General features: G+C 40.5%; 1 protein-coding gene across 1 annotated transcript; it reads right to left on the reverse strand.

Annotated features, from left to right (window-relative positions):
* Window positions 1-11,203: 11,203 nt before the first annotated feature.
* Window positions 11,204-11,715, reverse strand: TCIM (transcriptional and immune response regulator). Its single transcript, XM_044751028.2, has one exon. It carries the CDS (start codon window positions 11,657-11,659, stop codon window positions 11,339-11,341), a length of 321 nt encoding a protein of 106 aa, XP_044606963.1. The 5' UTR covers window positions 11,660-11,715; the 3' UTR covers window positions 11,204-11,338.
* Window positions 11,716-18,147: the final 6,432 nt, after the last annotated feature.

Below are 18,147 nucleotides of genomic sequence, written 5' to 3' on the forward strand. Positions count from 1 at the left end.
TCATGCGTGTCCCTTCCTGAGCACTCCTGGTGCAGACTCCAAGTCTGACAAGGAAAATGTGCTGTGGTCATCACACCGGGAGAGAGCAGCTGCTCCAAGGTGGAGTCCATTGTCAGGCTCTCCCGGTAGACAAAAAGAGGAAAAGGCTATCAAAGCATTTCCTGCCCGCGGGAGCCATGTGCTTCCATTAATTCTTTTCCCTGAGTCGGTCTGTCTCCCTCAGGCTAACATCTCTCAGCGTCCACTATCCCAGAGAACAGGACAGGCATTTTTAGCAGTTAATTTTATACTCTTTCCAAACAGTGTGGTTTTTAACGAGAGGAACTAGCTCAGATGTTTGGTGATATGTACTCCTCTATTTCATGAGGAATAAAAGAGTGTGGCTAGGGCAGTTATGATTTTTCTGAATTCTGCTTATACCCATCAACCACTTTGGCCCCGTGATTGGTAAATGAGAGAACAGTGAAGTTTCTGCTTATTCCAGACCTTCAAGGAATTACAGAAAAACAGCAATGAACAGTCTCTGAGTCTCACATTGGTAAAATTCACACCTTATGGAGGAAGTTAGCTAACCATGAAAGTCAGTGAAAAAGTATTTCTAAATGAATATCTGAGTTTTGTGAACCAAATTAACCAGCCATGGGAGAACTAAAAGAGTATTTCCAAATGAGTGGCTGAGTTTTGTGAACTAGTCCGGGTGTGATCTCAGAGAAGCAGTCCTGGAGTAGGACTGTCATTAACAAGGTAAAGTGTAGTTTCTGATACACACCCCTGTTCTGGAAAGGATAACGTTACAAAGAAGGTAGATGGTGAGCGTGGTGTGTACAAATATGGGAGACAGAAAGAATGGTGGAATTTGACAAATAGTTATCTAGCTCTTTCATAATCAGAGCCTCTAAGTGCGAATATGGTAGATTATAAAAAATAGTAGGGAATAATCAAGATGCCCTGATCAACAGCCTGCCAATCACCAGGCATGTGAGTGAGGCCATCCTACATCATGTAGCCCTCAGGTGACCTGCCAGATGACCACAGATGTATGAGAGAACCCAACAGAGGACAGCTGAGTTGGCCCAGACCAGAAGAATCCCCAAACTGCCCCAGAGAATCATGAGCCAAATGGAGTAGTTGTCATTTTAAGTCACTAAATTTTGGGAAGGTTTTGCAGGGGAGGAAGAACCGTTCCTCTATCCTCTTGGTGACTCTGGCTGGCCTAAGAATTAAACTGACATGAGACAGAATAATAAGAGAAAATCAAACAAAGTGTAATAACACATGTACATGGGAGAAACACAGGAAAAGTGAGTAACTCGCTGAAATGGCCAAAGCCACCACCTTAAATACCATCTTCAGCCAAAGACAAAGAAGGATGTTGAGGGTAGTGGTTTGAGACTTCAAAGGGGAGGCAGGCAATTGACATGGAGATGGAAAAGCAAATGTTGACTATGCCTTGCAAAGACAATCAGAGATGAAGAGGACTTTGATTAAAAAGCCCTGGTTGGGTTCCTCCCTATCTCACTTAATTTATATTATACTATAGTTATGGTGAGAGCTCCTTTCTGGGACAGGCCTTCTATCTTAAATTCCTTTAGGCAGTTAGGGGGAAGGTCAGAGTTTCCTTCAGAGTCTCTTGTCTTTAAAAATGATCAAGCCAAAGAGACACATTTTGGGGTGGCCAATTCTGATTCCTCACCGTTCGTTAAGCAGCAAAAGCTAAAGGTTGCTGTGGTCAGTCAGGAAGAGGTGTCTGCCGTGGGACTAGTTCTTCAAACCTTACCTAAGTAAGCCAGGGTAAAATTATCCTCAAGCCACTGCCTCCCCCTTTGCTTTCACTTATAATTTGTCCTCCTGCTTGGCAGGTAAATTTCTCCATAAATGAATAAATTAGTGGTCCTTGTTTACATTGCAGACTGTGATTTTGTTAAGGTGAGCAAGTCTTTCTAAGTTTCTCAACCTTAGAGCCCACAATCTTGAATTCCCAGTCTTTCTTAGTTGAGGAACAGAATTTTAGGCAGTAATGCATCCAGCATGTCCTTGTCTTGCCCAAGCAACCAGCTCTGTCTCATTTGTCTAGAACTTTTACAAACCTGACGGCAACATTTGGCTTTTAAAGTTGAAAGAGAAAAACTAATCAGTTTCCTCTATCAGATTCAAAATAAGAAAAAACTAGAAAAGAATAAAGATTCACTGAAATAGATGTGAAATCTAATCAATGGGATAGAGGATCCCAGTTTTAACATCTTTCACTGATGATGGAGAATCCATGTGCCGGGCTATGTAATCATGGAAGACTCACATGCTCTTCTGATCCCATAAGAATGGTGAAGATGTAGATGTCTTTAACATCCAAATGCATGTGGAATAGAAGGATAATGCTAGTTCATGCCTCCTCCATGTGACCATGGTCAATCTTAAGTTAAAAACCAGACACTCAGATTGTCATTTTGCCTACATATTATCCCACTCTTGCTTGGCTGACTTATTTTAGTCAATTTATTTCATTAAATGATTGTTCGATGTCATTTTAATATGACCTTAATTGTTGGTTTGATATACATTTAGGTTGGTTTTTTATTCCAATTGAAATGAGATAATAGCCAATGGCATTTGGTTGCTAAAAACGTGTTGCAAGACTTTATATGACAAATGTTCCCACACTTCTCAAGCACAGATTATGGAACTCTCTAAACCTGTTCCATTCACCCTGACATTCTTGCTATATAAGGTAAGATATATAGAATTACTTTTGTGATCAACACAGTCTTATTTTAGCTTGTATACCACTTGAAGCTTTTAAACTTTGCCAGTATTGTCCTTTTCCTTCTTCCCACTCACCCGAATGAAATGCCAGAGTTGTGGTGGTGACTAGTTATATTATGACTCTGAAGCTGGAAGGACAATAGGAGAAAACAATACTTTTCAGTCTTAGATCCATAACCAGAGATACAAACATCATGTCAAGAACAACAAAAGTAGACACTGCCAGCAAACTCAGTTCACAGATGTCCAGAGAACATGTTCACTTCCACAGAACATTTTGAAGCCATTCATGCGAGATGAAACGCAAACAGGGTGCTTAGTGGCAGAGACGCACCCTGGCAGAACGCCTTCTGACCCCGATGCCTTCCACGTGAGCAATGGCCCCTGCCAGGCTTCGGTTATTCAGCACTAATGGGTTGCTGTTGACTGAGCCCTCCTTTGAGATGCTGAGGAGACAAAAAGGATACGGATGGTGGCATGTTGATTTCAGAGATTAGTAAGTTGGTACGTCAAACAAATACCTTTGCTTACGTGAAGTGTGTATGTTCATACTCAACACTTACTAAGTACCCACCCCATGTTAGGCTCTGTGCCAGAGCTTTGTAATGTTCAACCACGAGCAAAGCACCATCCCTGTCCCCAAGGCACTTAACTTCTGGCTATTTTCACACACATTACCTTACCTCACGCTTGTAACAATCAACAGAAATAAGTATGCAGGTGTTATGAGCTGAACTGTGCCCCCTCTGCATTCATATTTTGATGTACTAACCCCCAGGACCTCAGAATGTGACTGTATTTGAAGATAGAGCCTTCAAAGAGGTAACTGAGTGAAAATAAGGTCATTAGGATGGGTCCTAATCCATGATGACTGGTGTCCTTATAAGAAGAAGAGATTAAGACACAGAGAGGGAAGATCATGTGAGGACACAGAGGGAAGATGGCCATCCACGAGGCAGGAGAGAAGCCTTGGAAGAAACCAGTGCTGCCCACACCTTGAGCTTGAACTCCAGCCTCCAGAACTGTAAGGAAGTAAATTTCTGCTGTTTAAGCCCCTCAGTCTATGGTGTTTGGTTATGGTTGTCCTAGCAAAGTAATATGGGAGGTATCATCGTTCTTATTTTACAGCTGATAAAGTAAGGCTGAGAGAGATGAAATAATTTACTCAAAATTTACACATAACTAGTAAATGGATGAGGCAGGATTAGAATCCAGTTCTTTGCACACCCTGCACACTGCTCTGTTTCTTTCCACTGTCTACTGCAGGGCACATCCAACTGTCTAGCTACCTATCAGCCAAGGCCAGTGCTTGGAGAAATCGGGGAGCAGATGTTTTTCCTCAGGACCGTGCCACCTGCAAATATTTCCTCCTTCATCAATTTCAGGTGCCCCCTTATCCTCAGTTTCAATTTTCCTCTTCTGCCCACTCTCCCCTTATCATTAAAATCACGTTATCTCAGTGGAGGGGACTTGCTGTTAGGAAGAAAGCGTTTTCTTAGGTGCTAATTCACTAATTTGTGTAAGTGATTGTTAGTGATTAGGGCCAAACTTTCCCTTTTAAAAGCCTAACTTTAAAAGAAGAGCTTGTCTGGACTAGGAAATGATTTCTCCAGGAGAGCAGGCAAGTGGTAAGTATATTTAGCCGGGAGAAAGGCCTTCCATCCATTTGAAAAATGTATTTTAATTGCTAAAACTACATGCCTAATGGGAGTTTAGCTAATGGTGATGAGGTAAGATTTATTGGAACAGATAGAATTTATGAGCAAAATCAAAATAATGGCAATGATTGAATGAGAGATAACAGGAACAACATATTTCAGGATGAGATACTAGTTATACCTTGGGTCCACAGTTTGTTTACTCAAAAGTGTATAGAGGTCTGCAATGTGCCTGCGGAGACACAGATGAATGACAATGGGCCACGTCACCACACTGAGCACAGGGGATGACTTCAATCTAGGTCAGTGTTTCTCAATCTGACTTTGCAGCAAAATCACCTGGGGAATGGTTTCAGAACAGAGATAGCAGGTGACCAGCCCCGGAAATTCTGACTCAGTAAATCCAGGAGCTTGGATTTTAAAACGTCCCCCAGGAGATTCTGATAACAGGAGATTTGGAAACCAATCGCCCAGCTGGATGTGTTCTGCCGTCTCTGGAGGCACGGATGCTCTTATAAATAGCGCCTCAGGTATCGTGGCTCCTATGACTCTGGCATCAGCAGGATTCTCCAACGTCTTTCAGATAATCAAACCTGGACACAGATGAGAAACATGACAAATTGCAGGAGCAAGGAGAAAAGGTAGTGGTGGGAAACAGAAGCTTTTCTCATGGTAAAACATATACATATCAAAGAAGACAAATGTCAGACTGAAACTCAAGGAAAAGAAATTCCAGAAAAGTGACAGAATCTATACACACTGCAGTTGTTAAAATTCAAGAGAAATTATACTCTCCTCAAAATATGTCATTTTGGGGGTATAATATTGTTCTTTTGGCTGATGCAGTTTTTCCCTGAGCTCACATCTGTGCCAGTCTTCCTCTGTGTTGTACGTGGGTCACCACCGTAGCGTGGCCACCGACGAGCGGCATAGGTCTGTGCCCAGGAACCGAACCCGGGCTGCTGAACCTGAGTGTGCTGAATTTAACCACTAGGCAATTTGGTCAGCTCCTAGGGTATGATTTTAATTAATGACAATTAATATGGTAAGAAAAACTCTAGCTAATGCCATCAAATCAAATCCTTTTTAGTCTTATATTAAGAAGTACCACCAACAGAAGATGTAACTGTCACATAGGGAATGGTTCCCTCACCCAGTGTTCTTCACAGTTAACTGTGGAGCTTTGCAAAAATACACACTACTGGGCCCAATGCCCAGAGAGGTTGGGACGAGGAATCTATATTTTTAAAACTCCACAGGTGACTGTGATTCTCACCCATAGTGGAGATTGTCTCAGTGACTCTGCCATTGCTTAGATGTGGAAGAAATAGTCATAATATTAACAGCTGGCCCTGGCATGGGCACTCACCAACCAGAAAAAAGGCAGGCTGTTAAAAAACATAGATGGATCTACAGAAAGTTATTTCCCTCACATTCTGCCTTCACCAACGATTATTAAAGGCCAAACTTTTTTGTGTGTGCGACAAGATTGATCCTCAGCTAACATCTATTGCCAATCTTCCTTTTTTTGCTTGAGGAAGATTCATCCTGAGGTAACATCTGTGCCAATCTTCCTCTGTTTTGTATGTGGGATGCCACCACAGTGTGGCTTTATGAGTGGTGTGCAGGTCCATGCCCAGGATCTGAACTCCTAAACCCCAGGCTGCCAAAGTGGAGAGCATAAACTTAACCACTATACTGCTGGGCCAGCCTCCAGTGACCCAACTTTTTAATTAGGCTTTTGTTTTATTTAAGAGAAATTCTTAAAATGGAATACCAACTGATCCTTTTGATCCAGAAAGAAATTCTGTTATGTAAGTAGTACAGTTATTATTTCCCATTTATGTAGAATATGAGATCCAGAAAAGGTCACAGACATTGTCCAGTCAGATCTGTTTTTCTTCTTCCTTACAGATGCAATCCAGAGATAAAAGAGGAATTCGCTTAAGGCAGAGTTGGGAAAAACCCAGAACTTCAGACTCAGTCTGGTGGTATTCGCTCAACACTACGCTTCTGCCCACAGATGAAGAAATGAAGGTTCAGGAAAACAAACTGCTGTGCCCCTTGTAGGACTATGTCTTTAGTGTGTGTGTGTCTGTGTGTGTGTGTGTGTGTGTGTGTGTGTGTATAAAGGGGAGGGTGGAAGAAAGTGGCTACAACAAAACTCTTCTGACTACTTGTCTTCTTTTTTTAAACCACTGTTAAACCTTATTGGGACAGGATATTTATTCTCAAAATTCGGAAAGTTAGTTTTGCCAATACGTAACTGAACTAAATCCACTGTCAATATGTACATACATTAAAATAAAACACATTTGTGTGTGTCTGTGATAACCGCTTAAAGTATCTGGAAACTTTGCAGAACAGTTATTTAAATGAAGAGAGAGCTTAGTAGTCATTTAATTATAATTTTTGTTAAATAGTGACTCATAAGTTTCAAGCATAGTCACAATTTCTTAAAAATTTAATGAGGGAATATATTAGTTTGTAGTTCCCCCAATCTGGCCTCCCAACACTTTTCTTGAAACGTCATCTCTAACTTGTGTTTCGTCTTCAGCTTCCATGTGGTTACTCATTTATTACTGAGTTGCAAAGTTCCTGTTTGACTTTTCACCTCAGGAGACCAATTGTGGGGCAATGGAGTTCCACGAGAAATCCCTATAGAATCTAACCGTGTGTCCAGGTGTGAGACAGTGCCTTACTTTTCAAGATATTAATCATATCTTTTCCTAGAGCCTGATACATAGTAGTTGAGAAGTAAATGTTCCTCCTCTATTTGAAGTCCTTAATAATTCTCTTTTACGTTCAGAGTAAGACTAATACACAACCTTTCCATTTAAGAACTGCTTGCCTTTCTAATTATTGCCCCCGAATGCTTAGGCCCTGAGCCGTATTGAACTGCTTGGAGATTCTCAAACAAGTGACATTCTTTCTTACCTCTTTGCCTTTGCAAATGCTACAACCAAACACTGGAGTGAAATTTTTCCTCTCCACTCTCCTGACTCTACTTTGAAACTTCTTTGTGGAATATTCTAGGATCTCTCCAGGTTGGGTTAGACTTCCTCCAATCCTCCTGGTACTCTCCAAACACGCACACACACACAGACCTGTGCTCCCAATATCATCTTGTTTAAACTCTAATCATACATGTCACTGAATTCTGTTCATTTTAAAATACTTTCTGGCTCCTCTGACAAGGAGAATAGGGATCCATTCTGGCCAAGCTGGCCCACACATAACGGTGCTTACTGTATTTATGTTACGTGAATGAATAGCTTGCACTCTACAACTCCTCAGGAGTGAGAAAGGGAGTTAACTAAGGTATACACCATTCCAGGGAACCCTTATGTGAAGTTCAGAAGGGTAGATGAGGTCCTCTGAAAGGCCACGCAATTCCTAGACCACGGCTTAATCATTTGTTTATTAGGAGGGCTTTCCAAGGGAACATCAGTTGCCTCTTCTGACTACTCTCTGACAATGGGAAAAAATATCAGCAGTCATCCAGCCTGGGCCCTTTCTCAGCAAATCCCATCTGTTGGAGACTCCTACAACTACAAACCTTCTTTTAATGTGGGTCAGGGCAACGAACTGGGCTGAGGGAATAGAATAATGAATCCATAGTTTCTGATTTCCCGCAATGAGCAAACCAAGACCGAAAGCATTAACTGACAACTTGGCAGAGACCTTAGATGTGGTCTTTTCTTCCAAGGTGTTAAGCCAGGTGTTACTTTAACTGCAGACTTGAGAGTCCACATCTGAGAAAACTTTGATACAATTAAAATGATTAAACTTAGAAGCTTTCCTCATGTCGTTCCAGTGCAAAATAAATAGACAAACAGGCACAGATCAGATAAAAGTGATTTCTCAGAGGACATGGCTTCCTGTCTTTTTGACTTACTAGCATGTAAGTAATTGTTATTTTAAAGGAAAAAGAGAAGTTTAGTTTCTCGCAGAGAAGCTGTCTAACCTAGCGGGTAGGAATGGAGGTTTTGGAGCAAGCCTTTCTGGAGTTGATTCCTGGCTTCATCAGCTGGGTGTTATTGGGCAATTTGCTTCATCTCTCTGTGCTTCAGTTTCATTGCTATAGATACATAGGCACATGCATACATATACATGCTCTTATGTCACAGTACTAGTTAAATGATTTAATACACAAAAAACACCTGGAACATTGTCTGATGAATAGGAAACACTCAATGAAAGTTAGTTATTATTATGATCCTAATGAAACAAATATTATTAATGAGCTATGTCACCTTTGCTGTTTGTATTTCTCCCATTACAATGAAAGGTCTTGAGATACATTTGGCCACCCCGGTGCTGGAGAAGGATTTCTGAACTCAACTGATCCTACCTGTTCTAATGATGTTTACTTTCACCTCATATTAAATAATAAGAGCATTATGAAGTTAAAAATCATCTTTGTGCAATCACATTGATTGCAACTTTTGTTTTCCATGAAGGGGAAAGACAGCATGTTTGTGTAACAGTCTACTGGGAGTTATTACTCTCCACACTGTTGAGGACCATATCCCAATTGCTTTTTAATTTGCTTCCCGTGTTATGATCTTGCAATCAGTTTTCTTAGCAAGACAACTAAGGTAATATGTGCTAATGTGACAAGCAGAAAAGATACGCATTGTGCTCTATTGAAAATAGAGGCAGAGTATATAGCTATGAGTATGTTTAATAAATTCAAACATTGAACTATGTTCAACGTCCAAGATGTGTTTAAAGTCTTTGAATAGAAAATAAGTTAAGCATTTTCATTGGAAGCATGAAGTATGATAGTTATTCTGGAGAAATAAGTTACCAAGCTTTCTTCCCAAACCATTTATCAATGTCTTTTGGGGATTCCAGACAGAGAAAATGTGTCACTGACAGGCCCTATCAGAGGTAGGAGGCTCATTCCTAGCACCTGCAAAGAAGACTTTCGATCTTTAAGCAAGCTCAGGTTGCAAGGATGGAGAAATGGGGTCACGGAGCAGAAGCCCTCTTTACAAACTTCACTTTGATAATCTCAAAACACCATCACCAGCTGAGCCTCCCACTGTCAAAACTCTGCCTCTTTTGCTCTTAATTTATTTTGGTGTCATAGGTGACTTTGCAAATTTGATGGAAATTATAAATGCTCCTCCCAGAAAAATGCACACACACACACACACACACATACCGCAAAATTATGCACATTCACTTGTGGTTTCCGTGGATGCTCTGATGTAAAAATTCCTTCTTAATGGAGTGCTTTTATATTATCTTCAGTAAATGAATATTTGAAAACAGATTTGACCACTTAATTTTCTTTTTAAAAATTTACTGTTTAAAATCCTGACTTCTAACTCTCCCAAAAGATTTTAGATCGCTCACTTCTTTTGTTTTACTATGATCAGCAGCTTCAGAAATCTTGGTAGAAGGTTCTGAAATGCTTGATTTCTAGGCAATTTTTTATTTCTTTCTGCTAGGAAAGTGCAGCAGGCATTGATGCACGCCTTCTTAAAAATATTTTATTATAGTTTTATGAGGAAATAAGCCAAAAGACCGTCATGTTATTCCCATATTGGTTTATATTCAATAAACATTGGTAACCCACAGAATCTTGATCATAATTCAGACTCTAACCCCAAAATATATTGTTTTGGGAAAAAATAAATGTACAAATATACACAGCTACTGTAGCCACAGAGGAAAAATTTCAAAAATATGGAGAGAAAATACTTTTTTAAAACTCACCCTCAATGGATACAGAAACAATAATGTTGATGAGTCAATTCATGAATTTCTATGTCTATATCTTATATTTCAAAGTTGGGACAGAGAAATTGCCTAGATATTTTACATAAGAATTTGTTTTGAAAAGTCTGGCAATTATGTAAAGCTACTCTAAATGCACCTTTTACTCTTAGAGTAAAATCCTTAGGAAAGTTTATAATATTTTATAATAAGAAGAATTTACCATCCTATTTTTTTCCTTTGAGACCAATCATCACAGACCAAGAGCAGCTAAGTTTATAATAATTTATTACGGTTGCATATCATTTGTTATGTATAATAAATTATAGAAACCATAACATCTTCATAAACCATTTAGTGTATCATATTCATTTCCTAATGCTTACTGCAGTAACTGTAAGAAATTTAATTAGGTTATATTTTATCATTAGTTAGAAGATAAAAAATTTATAAAATTTTTTCACAGTACTTCAGATTTATAAAGGACCCCATTATTTCAAATTTTGTGTAACCAGTTTGAAATGTATAAAAACCCTTTACAAACCAGAAGGTGGCGTACGGTTTTACTGAGCTGCTGAAAGTATTGCAGTTTCTTGAATTTGTTCTTACACTCATGTGGTGCACTTTTTCAGGCATTGTAATAAATGCAAATAAATAATCAATTACTTATTTCTAAAAATCTATACCAATAGACAACATTGAAGCTTGGCCACATTCAAATAAGAGTTCCGTAAACAGTTGGAGCATAGTATTCTCTCTAGGTGTCCCCCTCTCCCTCCTCCCTCCCTCTACTGAGTTTGATTAAGGAAAAGAAGTTCAGGTTGAATTTAAGTCCCAGGGCCGGACAAAGACCCTGGCTGCAATTCTTCCCCAGCCGTCTGTTATCTTCGGTTTCAGTTCTCATTACATCTGTCCAGACTCTTCTCCTGACACCAGCATCAGTCCTTTCCCACAGGGAGAGCTTTCAAATCCTTGCTGAAAGCATTTTCTTCTCCACTGTAACAGCACAGGCATGAAATTAGCTGGAGACCTGGGAACTAGTTTCTTCTGTTCCTTTCCAGCCTCCAGAGTCCCGACGGAACAGAAGCTCGCAAGGCAGCAACAAAATGCTGCATGTGTTTGGGTCTCACAGACTCACTTGGTCTTTAAATGTCCACTCTTGGATAACGTCCTTATCCACTCTCTTGGCCTCAGTGAACTTTGATGGAATATTTCCGCAGTTTGAGGAACTGGAAAAGCTTGTCTTTCGTCCTCTTCTTCAGGGCCATCAGGGCTCGTGTTTTCTCCTCCAAATCTTGATCTATGGCAAAAATGATCTTTGCTCTCTCCTCTGCTTTCTTGTCCCCAGAGTTTTTGAAGAGCCTCTGTAGGGATTCCTGGTCTATATTTTCAAAGATGTTGCCCACGGCTTTCTTCCTCGAGGCTGTGTCAAAATGATAGCCATGGATGGACGGACTCACTCGCAGCGAAGTGGACATGGTGACGGCTTGGCGGCTGGGCTTGGCTTTCATCGATGGGAGATCTTCAGGAATTCAGCTCTGGATCTCCAGAGTCTGTAGCAAACTCATTCCGGGACTGCTATTTAAAGCGTGAACAAAGGCTCCTGGCTCAAATTACACTGGTGACATCAGAGTGATCTCAAGGAAGAATAATCCCAGAAAATTTTAACAGTTGAATTGCCAATATCCTGTTCTTGTGCAAAATGTGACGGAAAGCTGTGTTTGGTAAGGCGGCAGGGATGTGGGGATTTCTTTTTACCTCATTTGTGGCCAAAACATTACAGAGACTTGGGACCCTCTTTAAAAAACAGCTGAAACCAGGAAAGTACAAAGATAAGACACAAACAAGGTAGCCTAAACTCTTGAAATCTTTCCAAACAGCAAAACAAAGCGTTCTGCTAACTGCGGGAGAGTTTTAATTTCCAGAGAAGTCATTACAGTGTACTCCAGATGTTTGGCAGCCCACACCAGTGCCCTTTGGACGTCCCTATCCAGGGAAACTCCAGAGCTGTTAAGGGAAAGCTTAACAATCACGGATGTCAATTTGGAGGAAACCTGATTGTGGAAAGGGAGTTTACCTACAAAACACTGACATGACACTGCCGGAAACTGTCACCTTTCAGAGACTGTGTATAGTGTATAGTGCTAATCTATAATCATTGAATAAAATTATAATTTAATAATAATAATAATAGACAATATCTCCTTAGGCTTCTGTATTTATCAACAACAATACTATCAAAAAAGTGGGGAGAAAAAGTTAATCAGCTGCTTTATGTACATAGTATTCAAAAGGAATGAGTTGACTTTTTTGTTTAACATTGATTTTGGCATCACGCAGACATAGAGCAATCAATATCTTCATTGGAAGGATTTAAATTTGTTCTTCCCAACTTCCACAATATTCAGCCAGCCAGTGTCCCTACTGATGTATGGAGCACTTACATTCAACCAAATGATGTATGTCAACTTCACAGGGCCCCAGAGATTTCTCTTTATGGCCCTTCCACCTGGTCCACTTTCTAGTACGCTAAGAACAGGGCTGTCTCCAGTGCTCCAAGGGCTGGTCTTCATTTTCCTTCATCTAGTCAAGCCAGATCTAGAAAACGCACAAAAGGAGAGCGAGTGGGGAAGGTACCTCACTAGGAAATTGAGGTGGAGACTCTTCTTGTATATTCATTGATTTAGTCACTCATTTATTCGATCAGTTTTTGTTAAAGGTCTACTTTTAGCTAGGACATTTTTAGGTATTGGAAATATAACAGTAAACCAGACCCAAACCAAACAGCAAAAGAAATCCCTACCTTACCTTAATGTAGCTTACATTCCACCGGGAAATCAACAACAGAACAATGTGCATTTATAATACAGATCGTGGCAGAAAGTAATACCTATGATGGATAAAAATGAAGCAGAGTTGTACAGGAGAAGAAGGGGAGGGTTGAAATTAACCTAGGATATTCAAGAGCCACTTCTTTTAATGTGACATTGTGCAAAGACCTGAAGGAGGTGAGGCAGTAAGCTGTGTCAATGTCTAGAGGAAGGGTGCCATAGGCGAAGGGAACAGCAAGTGTAGAGGCCTGAAGATAAGAGTATGCATGGAGTGTGTGAAGAAGAGCCAGGAGGTCAGTGTGCTTGGAGCAGAGCCAGGGAGAGTGGGAGGAAGTGAGGCCAGGGTGAGAGGGCAGTGGGAAGAGGGCGGGGCCAGGTTGAGCACACCTGTAGGCTTTGTCATGGATTCAGCTTTTACTCTGTAGAAGATAGATAGTCTTTGGGGAATTTGGAGCAGAGAAATGGCAAGATTTTAATTATAATTTTAAAAAATAGCTGTCATTTCTTAGTAGAGAATAGACTTTGGGGAGGCAAGCAGGGCATGGGGAGCAAAAAGACTGGGTAGGAGACTTTTAGAGGAGTCCGGGCAAGAGATGATGAGGGCCAGGAAGGAAGTCGTCGCACAGGTGGGAAGAACTGGGCGGATTCTGGGCATGTTGAGAAGGTTACGTCAAAAGGATTGCTGAAGGCTCCCATGTGAGGAATGAAAGACAGACGGGAGCCCAGCATGCTCTCCTTCCTGAAGGATGCTGCCTTGAAAGGCATTTCTAGGTGAGCTGGTGTTCAACTCACCAAACATGGCAGCTGATGCTTGTTCCAGTTTTTCCATGGAAGACCCTATGTCCTGTGACTATGACTATGGATTTACTGGCATATATGGCATGTCTTGCGGCAGCCCATCTCCCTCACTACTAGGAAAAACTATTAGGGGCCAGCCCAGTGGCATATTGGTTAAGTTCGCGCACTCTGCTTCAGTGGCCCAGGATTTGTGGGTTTGGATCCCGGGCGCGGACCTATACATGCTCATCAAGCCATTCTGTGGCAGTGTCCCATATACAAAATAGAGGAAGGTTGGCACATTTAGCTCAGCAGTGATCTTCCTCAAGCAAAAAGAGGAAGATTGACAACAGGTGTTAGCTCAGGGTCAATCTTCCTCACACAAAAAAATTAAAAAATAGTTATCATATCAATAAGTATTTTTACTGAGTTTTTATCAAGTGCCAAGAAATTAGCATAATCCATCTTAGTTGCTGTCATTCCTCAAAGCTTTGTCAACTTTCTCATGCTATGGTTCTTTCTTGAGACGATTCCTATATAACTCATGCTTTTTATCCCCTATTCATTAATTACTCCTAAGTTTTGATTCCCAGTCTATCCTTGTGCTGTGAGGTATATATTCATTTATTTAACTAATCAATACATATATAAATATGATATAAATATTTGCTCAGTTATAAAAGCCAGAAACCCAGCTACAATCTTTGATATCCTTGATATCTCCTTCTCTTCCTCCTCCATCTGAGTTTATCCCCTCCATATATCTACCACTGACTTTTGTCAAGTCTGTCTACAAAATGTTTCTCAGCTCTATCCACTCTCTCTCCATTCTTACTGACACTGTTTAGGCAAGCCTGCATGTGGTGGATGCTGCGATGCACAACCTGGAACTCTGTTTAAGATTTCCCCAGATGCTCAGCTGTCAGCCCCCTTCAGGGACTGCCACTACTGAAGAAGCTGGCCCCACTTCCTGCTGCAGCGGTATCTAGTGACTGATGGACACAAGGGTGTAAAACCCCACTCTTCTCCTCCCAAATCTGAAGGGCCATGGACACTTCAGAGCATCCTTTACTGTCAGCTGAGACTTCCCTCTGCCCAATCCTGTCCATCTCCCATCTGCAGGCGTTGATGCCAAGAGCACTCCGTGATCAATCACCCGCCTGCTGACCTCCTTCTTGGAGTTTGCTTCCTTGGGAGCCCACATTGTGACACTCCATCTTCTCTCACCAAGCCTGTGACCGAGGCTCTTTCCCGGCATTCCCTGCTCTCCTCTCGCCCCCCATTCTCTACACAGCACCCAGAGCAGTGCTTCCTAATAAGCAGTCTGATCAGACAGCTCTTGGTCCTGCTCTTAGGATAAGCTCCCCAATCCTAACATAACTTTTTAAGCACGACTTGCTCTGGTCCCTGATTGCTTCTGCAGCATCGTAATCTGCCACTCTCCACCCATGCCTTTGGGCCTTCAGTTCCTGGAGGGCACATGCTCATTCTGGCCATGGGTCTTTGTACAGACTTTTCCTCGTTCTGGAATGTTCTTCTCTACTTTTTACCTCAGATAGATAACTCCTACTTATTCATAAAATTTCAAATAAAGCTACTTGCCTAGTGAGGGCTTCTCTGATCCTTCTAGATTAGATCAAGTCTCCTTGCCAGGGTACCCTTTACTGTTTCTTAGCGGCACTTAACTACAGTTTTCAAACATACATTTATTTTTGTGATTACTCATTTAAAGTCTGTCTCCATCAAAAGCAGGGATCAAATCTACCCTTCTCGTTAATGCATCTACAGCTTCTGGTTCACTTAATGTGTTTTCATAAAGTGTTAAATAACAGTGTGTTCAATTCTATTTACTTCCCATAATGATCCTATGCAGTGGGAACTATTGCAATCCTCTTGTTACAGATAAGAGAACCGAGCCAACGACAGTTTACTCCCTGTTGAAGGCTAAATAATGGTCCCTTAAAGTGTCCATGTTCTGATTCCTTGCACCTCTGAATATAGACAAAAAGGAACCTGATATTGCAAAAGGGGCTTACATGGCAAAAGGAATTTTCCAGGTGTAAATATACTGAAGATCTTGAGACATGGAGATTATTTTGGATTATCTAGGTTGGCCCATGTAATCTTAAGAGTCCTTATTAGAGAGAAGCAGGAGTCAGAGGGGAAAGAAGATGCTAAACTGGTGGCTTTGAAGATGGAGGAAGGGGCCATGAGCCAAGGAATACAGGCAGCCTCTAGAAACTGGAAAAGGCAAAGAAACAGGTTGTCCCTTAGATCCTTCGGAAGGAATGTATCACTGCAGACCCGTTTAGACTTCGGGCCTCCTGAACTGTAAGATGAAGGATTTGTGTTATTTTAAGCCACTAAATTTGTGGTAATTTGTTGCAGTGGCAATAGGAAACTAACTCATCCTGCAAATCCTTCACCTACAATAAGAACTTGAAACCAGGGCTATTCAACTCCAAAGCCCATGCTTTTAGACTATACTGTGTTGCTCTGAAATCAGCTACAAGCTCTGCCTTCAAAAAGCCTGAAAAATGTTTCTCCGTGACCTTGAGCAGCTCTCCTTGAGCACTGCCTGAAAGCATTCAGATGAATTTGAGAGATTAAGGCGTTTCAAAATTGTTTAGAGAACAAGACCATCCATGGGGAAATAATGTCAACTTCTGTTTCCCAAAAATGTGACACAAGCCCTAAGGTTATGATTTGCTGATGCTCTTTGCCAAAGGTAACTCCATATGTGCTTACAAAGCTTTTTATTGATGTCACCCTGTTTTTTCTCTTCTTTGTATGAAAACTTTAATGAATGATGTGGACAATGGGATCTGAAAAGATTCAAGATTCACAAATTGCTTGTCACAGGACCATATCATATAGGCAATTTACAGAATTTTTGCTTTCTGCGGTAGAGACAGGAAATAATGAAGGCTATTTAAAGAGGCAGCTTCTGGACTACTGTATTTTCTGCTGGGAACCAGTTTTCTGTTATTTTTTCATCATACAAAGAGATTGAATGTCTGTTTGCCAGTAATAAATGTGGTTGGTTAGTTTTGTGTCTGATGAGGAAATTTAAGAAAACAAAGGGAAAGAAGAAAACTAACTTATTAAGTGACTTGCATACCTAGTTTTCTATACGTATTATCCAAATTACTCGAGATAGATATTATTGACTTCCATTTTCAGCACAAGTAAGAAATTAGGCTAAACAACCTGCCCAAGGGATGAACTTGAATTCATTTCCAGAGTTCTTTATTCCCCAAATCTCCTCTTGGAAGGTTTTCTGATGCTTTGCTGGGTTACCTCCTCTTTAGTTTGCATCACCAGTACTCCAGTTTTACCTTTTTAGATGAAAAATTATGACACTTTAATTTGCATCTTTAAAGCACAAGAGATATAAAGGTACAGTGGCCAGTAGATAGAATGCACCCCATGAATATTTATTGGATTATTACATGAATAAGTGAAAGAAAGTAAGCACACAGAATTTACATCAATGCTGCCTTTGTGTACCAATTTATCTCCCTGGTAACTTCCTGAATATGAGTACAGAAGCCAGCCACAGCAAATTTGTACCTTAAACTTCAACTGAATTATCCCTGGATATTTTCGTTTTAAAAACAAAAATTTTAGACTGCATTACAGTTTACAAAGTGTTTTCATATATATTATCTCGTTTGATTTTCACAACATCACTGGTATTACTGTCTTTATTTTACAGATGAGAAAACTGAGAATCACAGAAGTTAAGTTTCCCAAAATATTGGAGCTAATTCAGTGACAGAGCTGGCCCTGGGACTCTCATTTTCTGATACTAAATTCTGTGTCTTTTTCTACCATTGCGTACCTTCCTGATTATGCTCATTATTTATGTACTTATCTCCTATAGTTTGAAAATTCTACCACAACTCATTTTACTTTTCATGTATTTATTCACTGATTTATAGACCTGCTCTCGAGTAAATTGTTGAATGCTTACTATGCATCAGATGCAATGCTATATGCTTGAGAGCACATTGGGAGAAATGGGCATGGTCCCTGTATTTGTGGAACATGAGGTCTAGAGAAGAAAAGAGACTTTAGATAAGTAAACATATAAAGATATGAAGAAAATTTTTATGAGTGTTAGAAAATGAAAAGCACCAGGTTACATAAGAAGGAAACAAAGTGAGGCTTCATTTAAATTGTTCAAGTCATCAAAAGTCTTCCTTGAAGTAAATGTTGGAATTAACCAGGAAAGGAGCATGGCAAGGAGCTTTGGATGTAGAAGGAAATCCTGTGTAAAGGCCCTGAGGTGAGAATGAGTTTGAAGGGCAGGAAGACAGACACAAAGACAATGCAGGTGGAAAACAGAAACCAATGAGGAGAAGAGAGGAAGATGGTGTTAGATTGGT

This window comes from Equus asinus, chromosome 27 (genome assembly GCF_041296235.1).
Source record: "Equus asinus isolate D_3611 breed Donkey chromosome 27, EquAss-T2T_v2, whole genome shotgun sequence".
Lineage (NCBI taxonomy): Eukaryota > Metazoa > Chordata > Mammalia > Perissodactyla > Equidae > Equus > Equus asinus.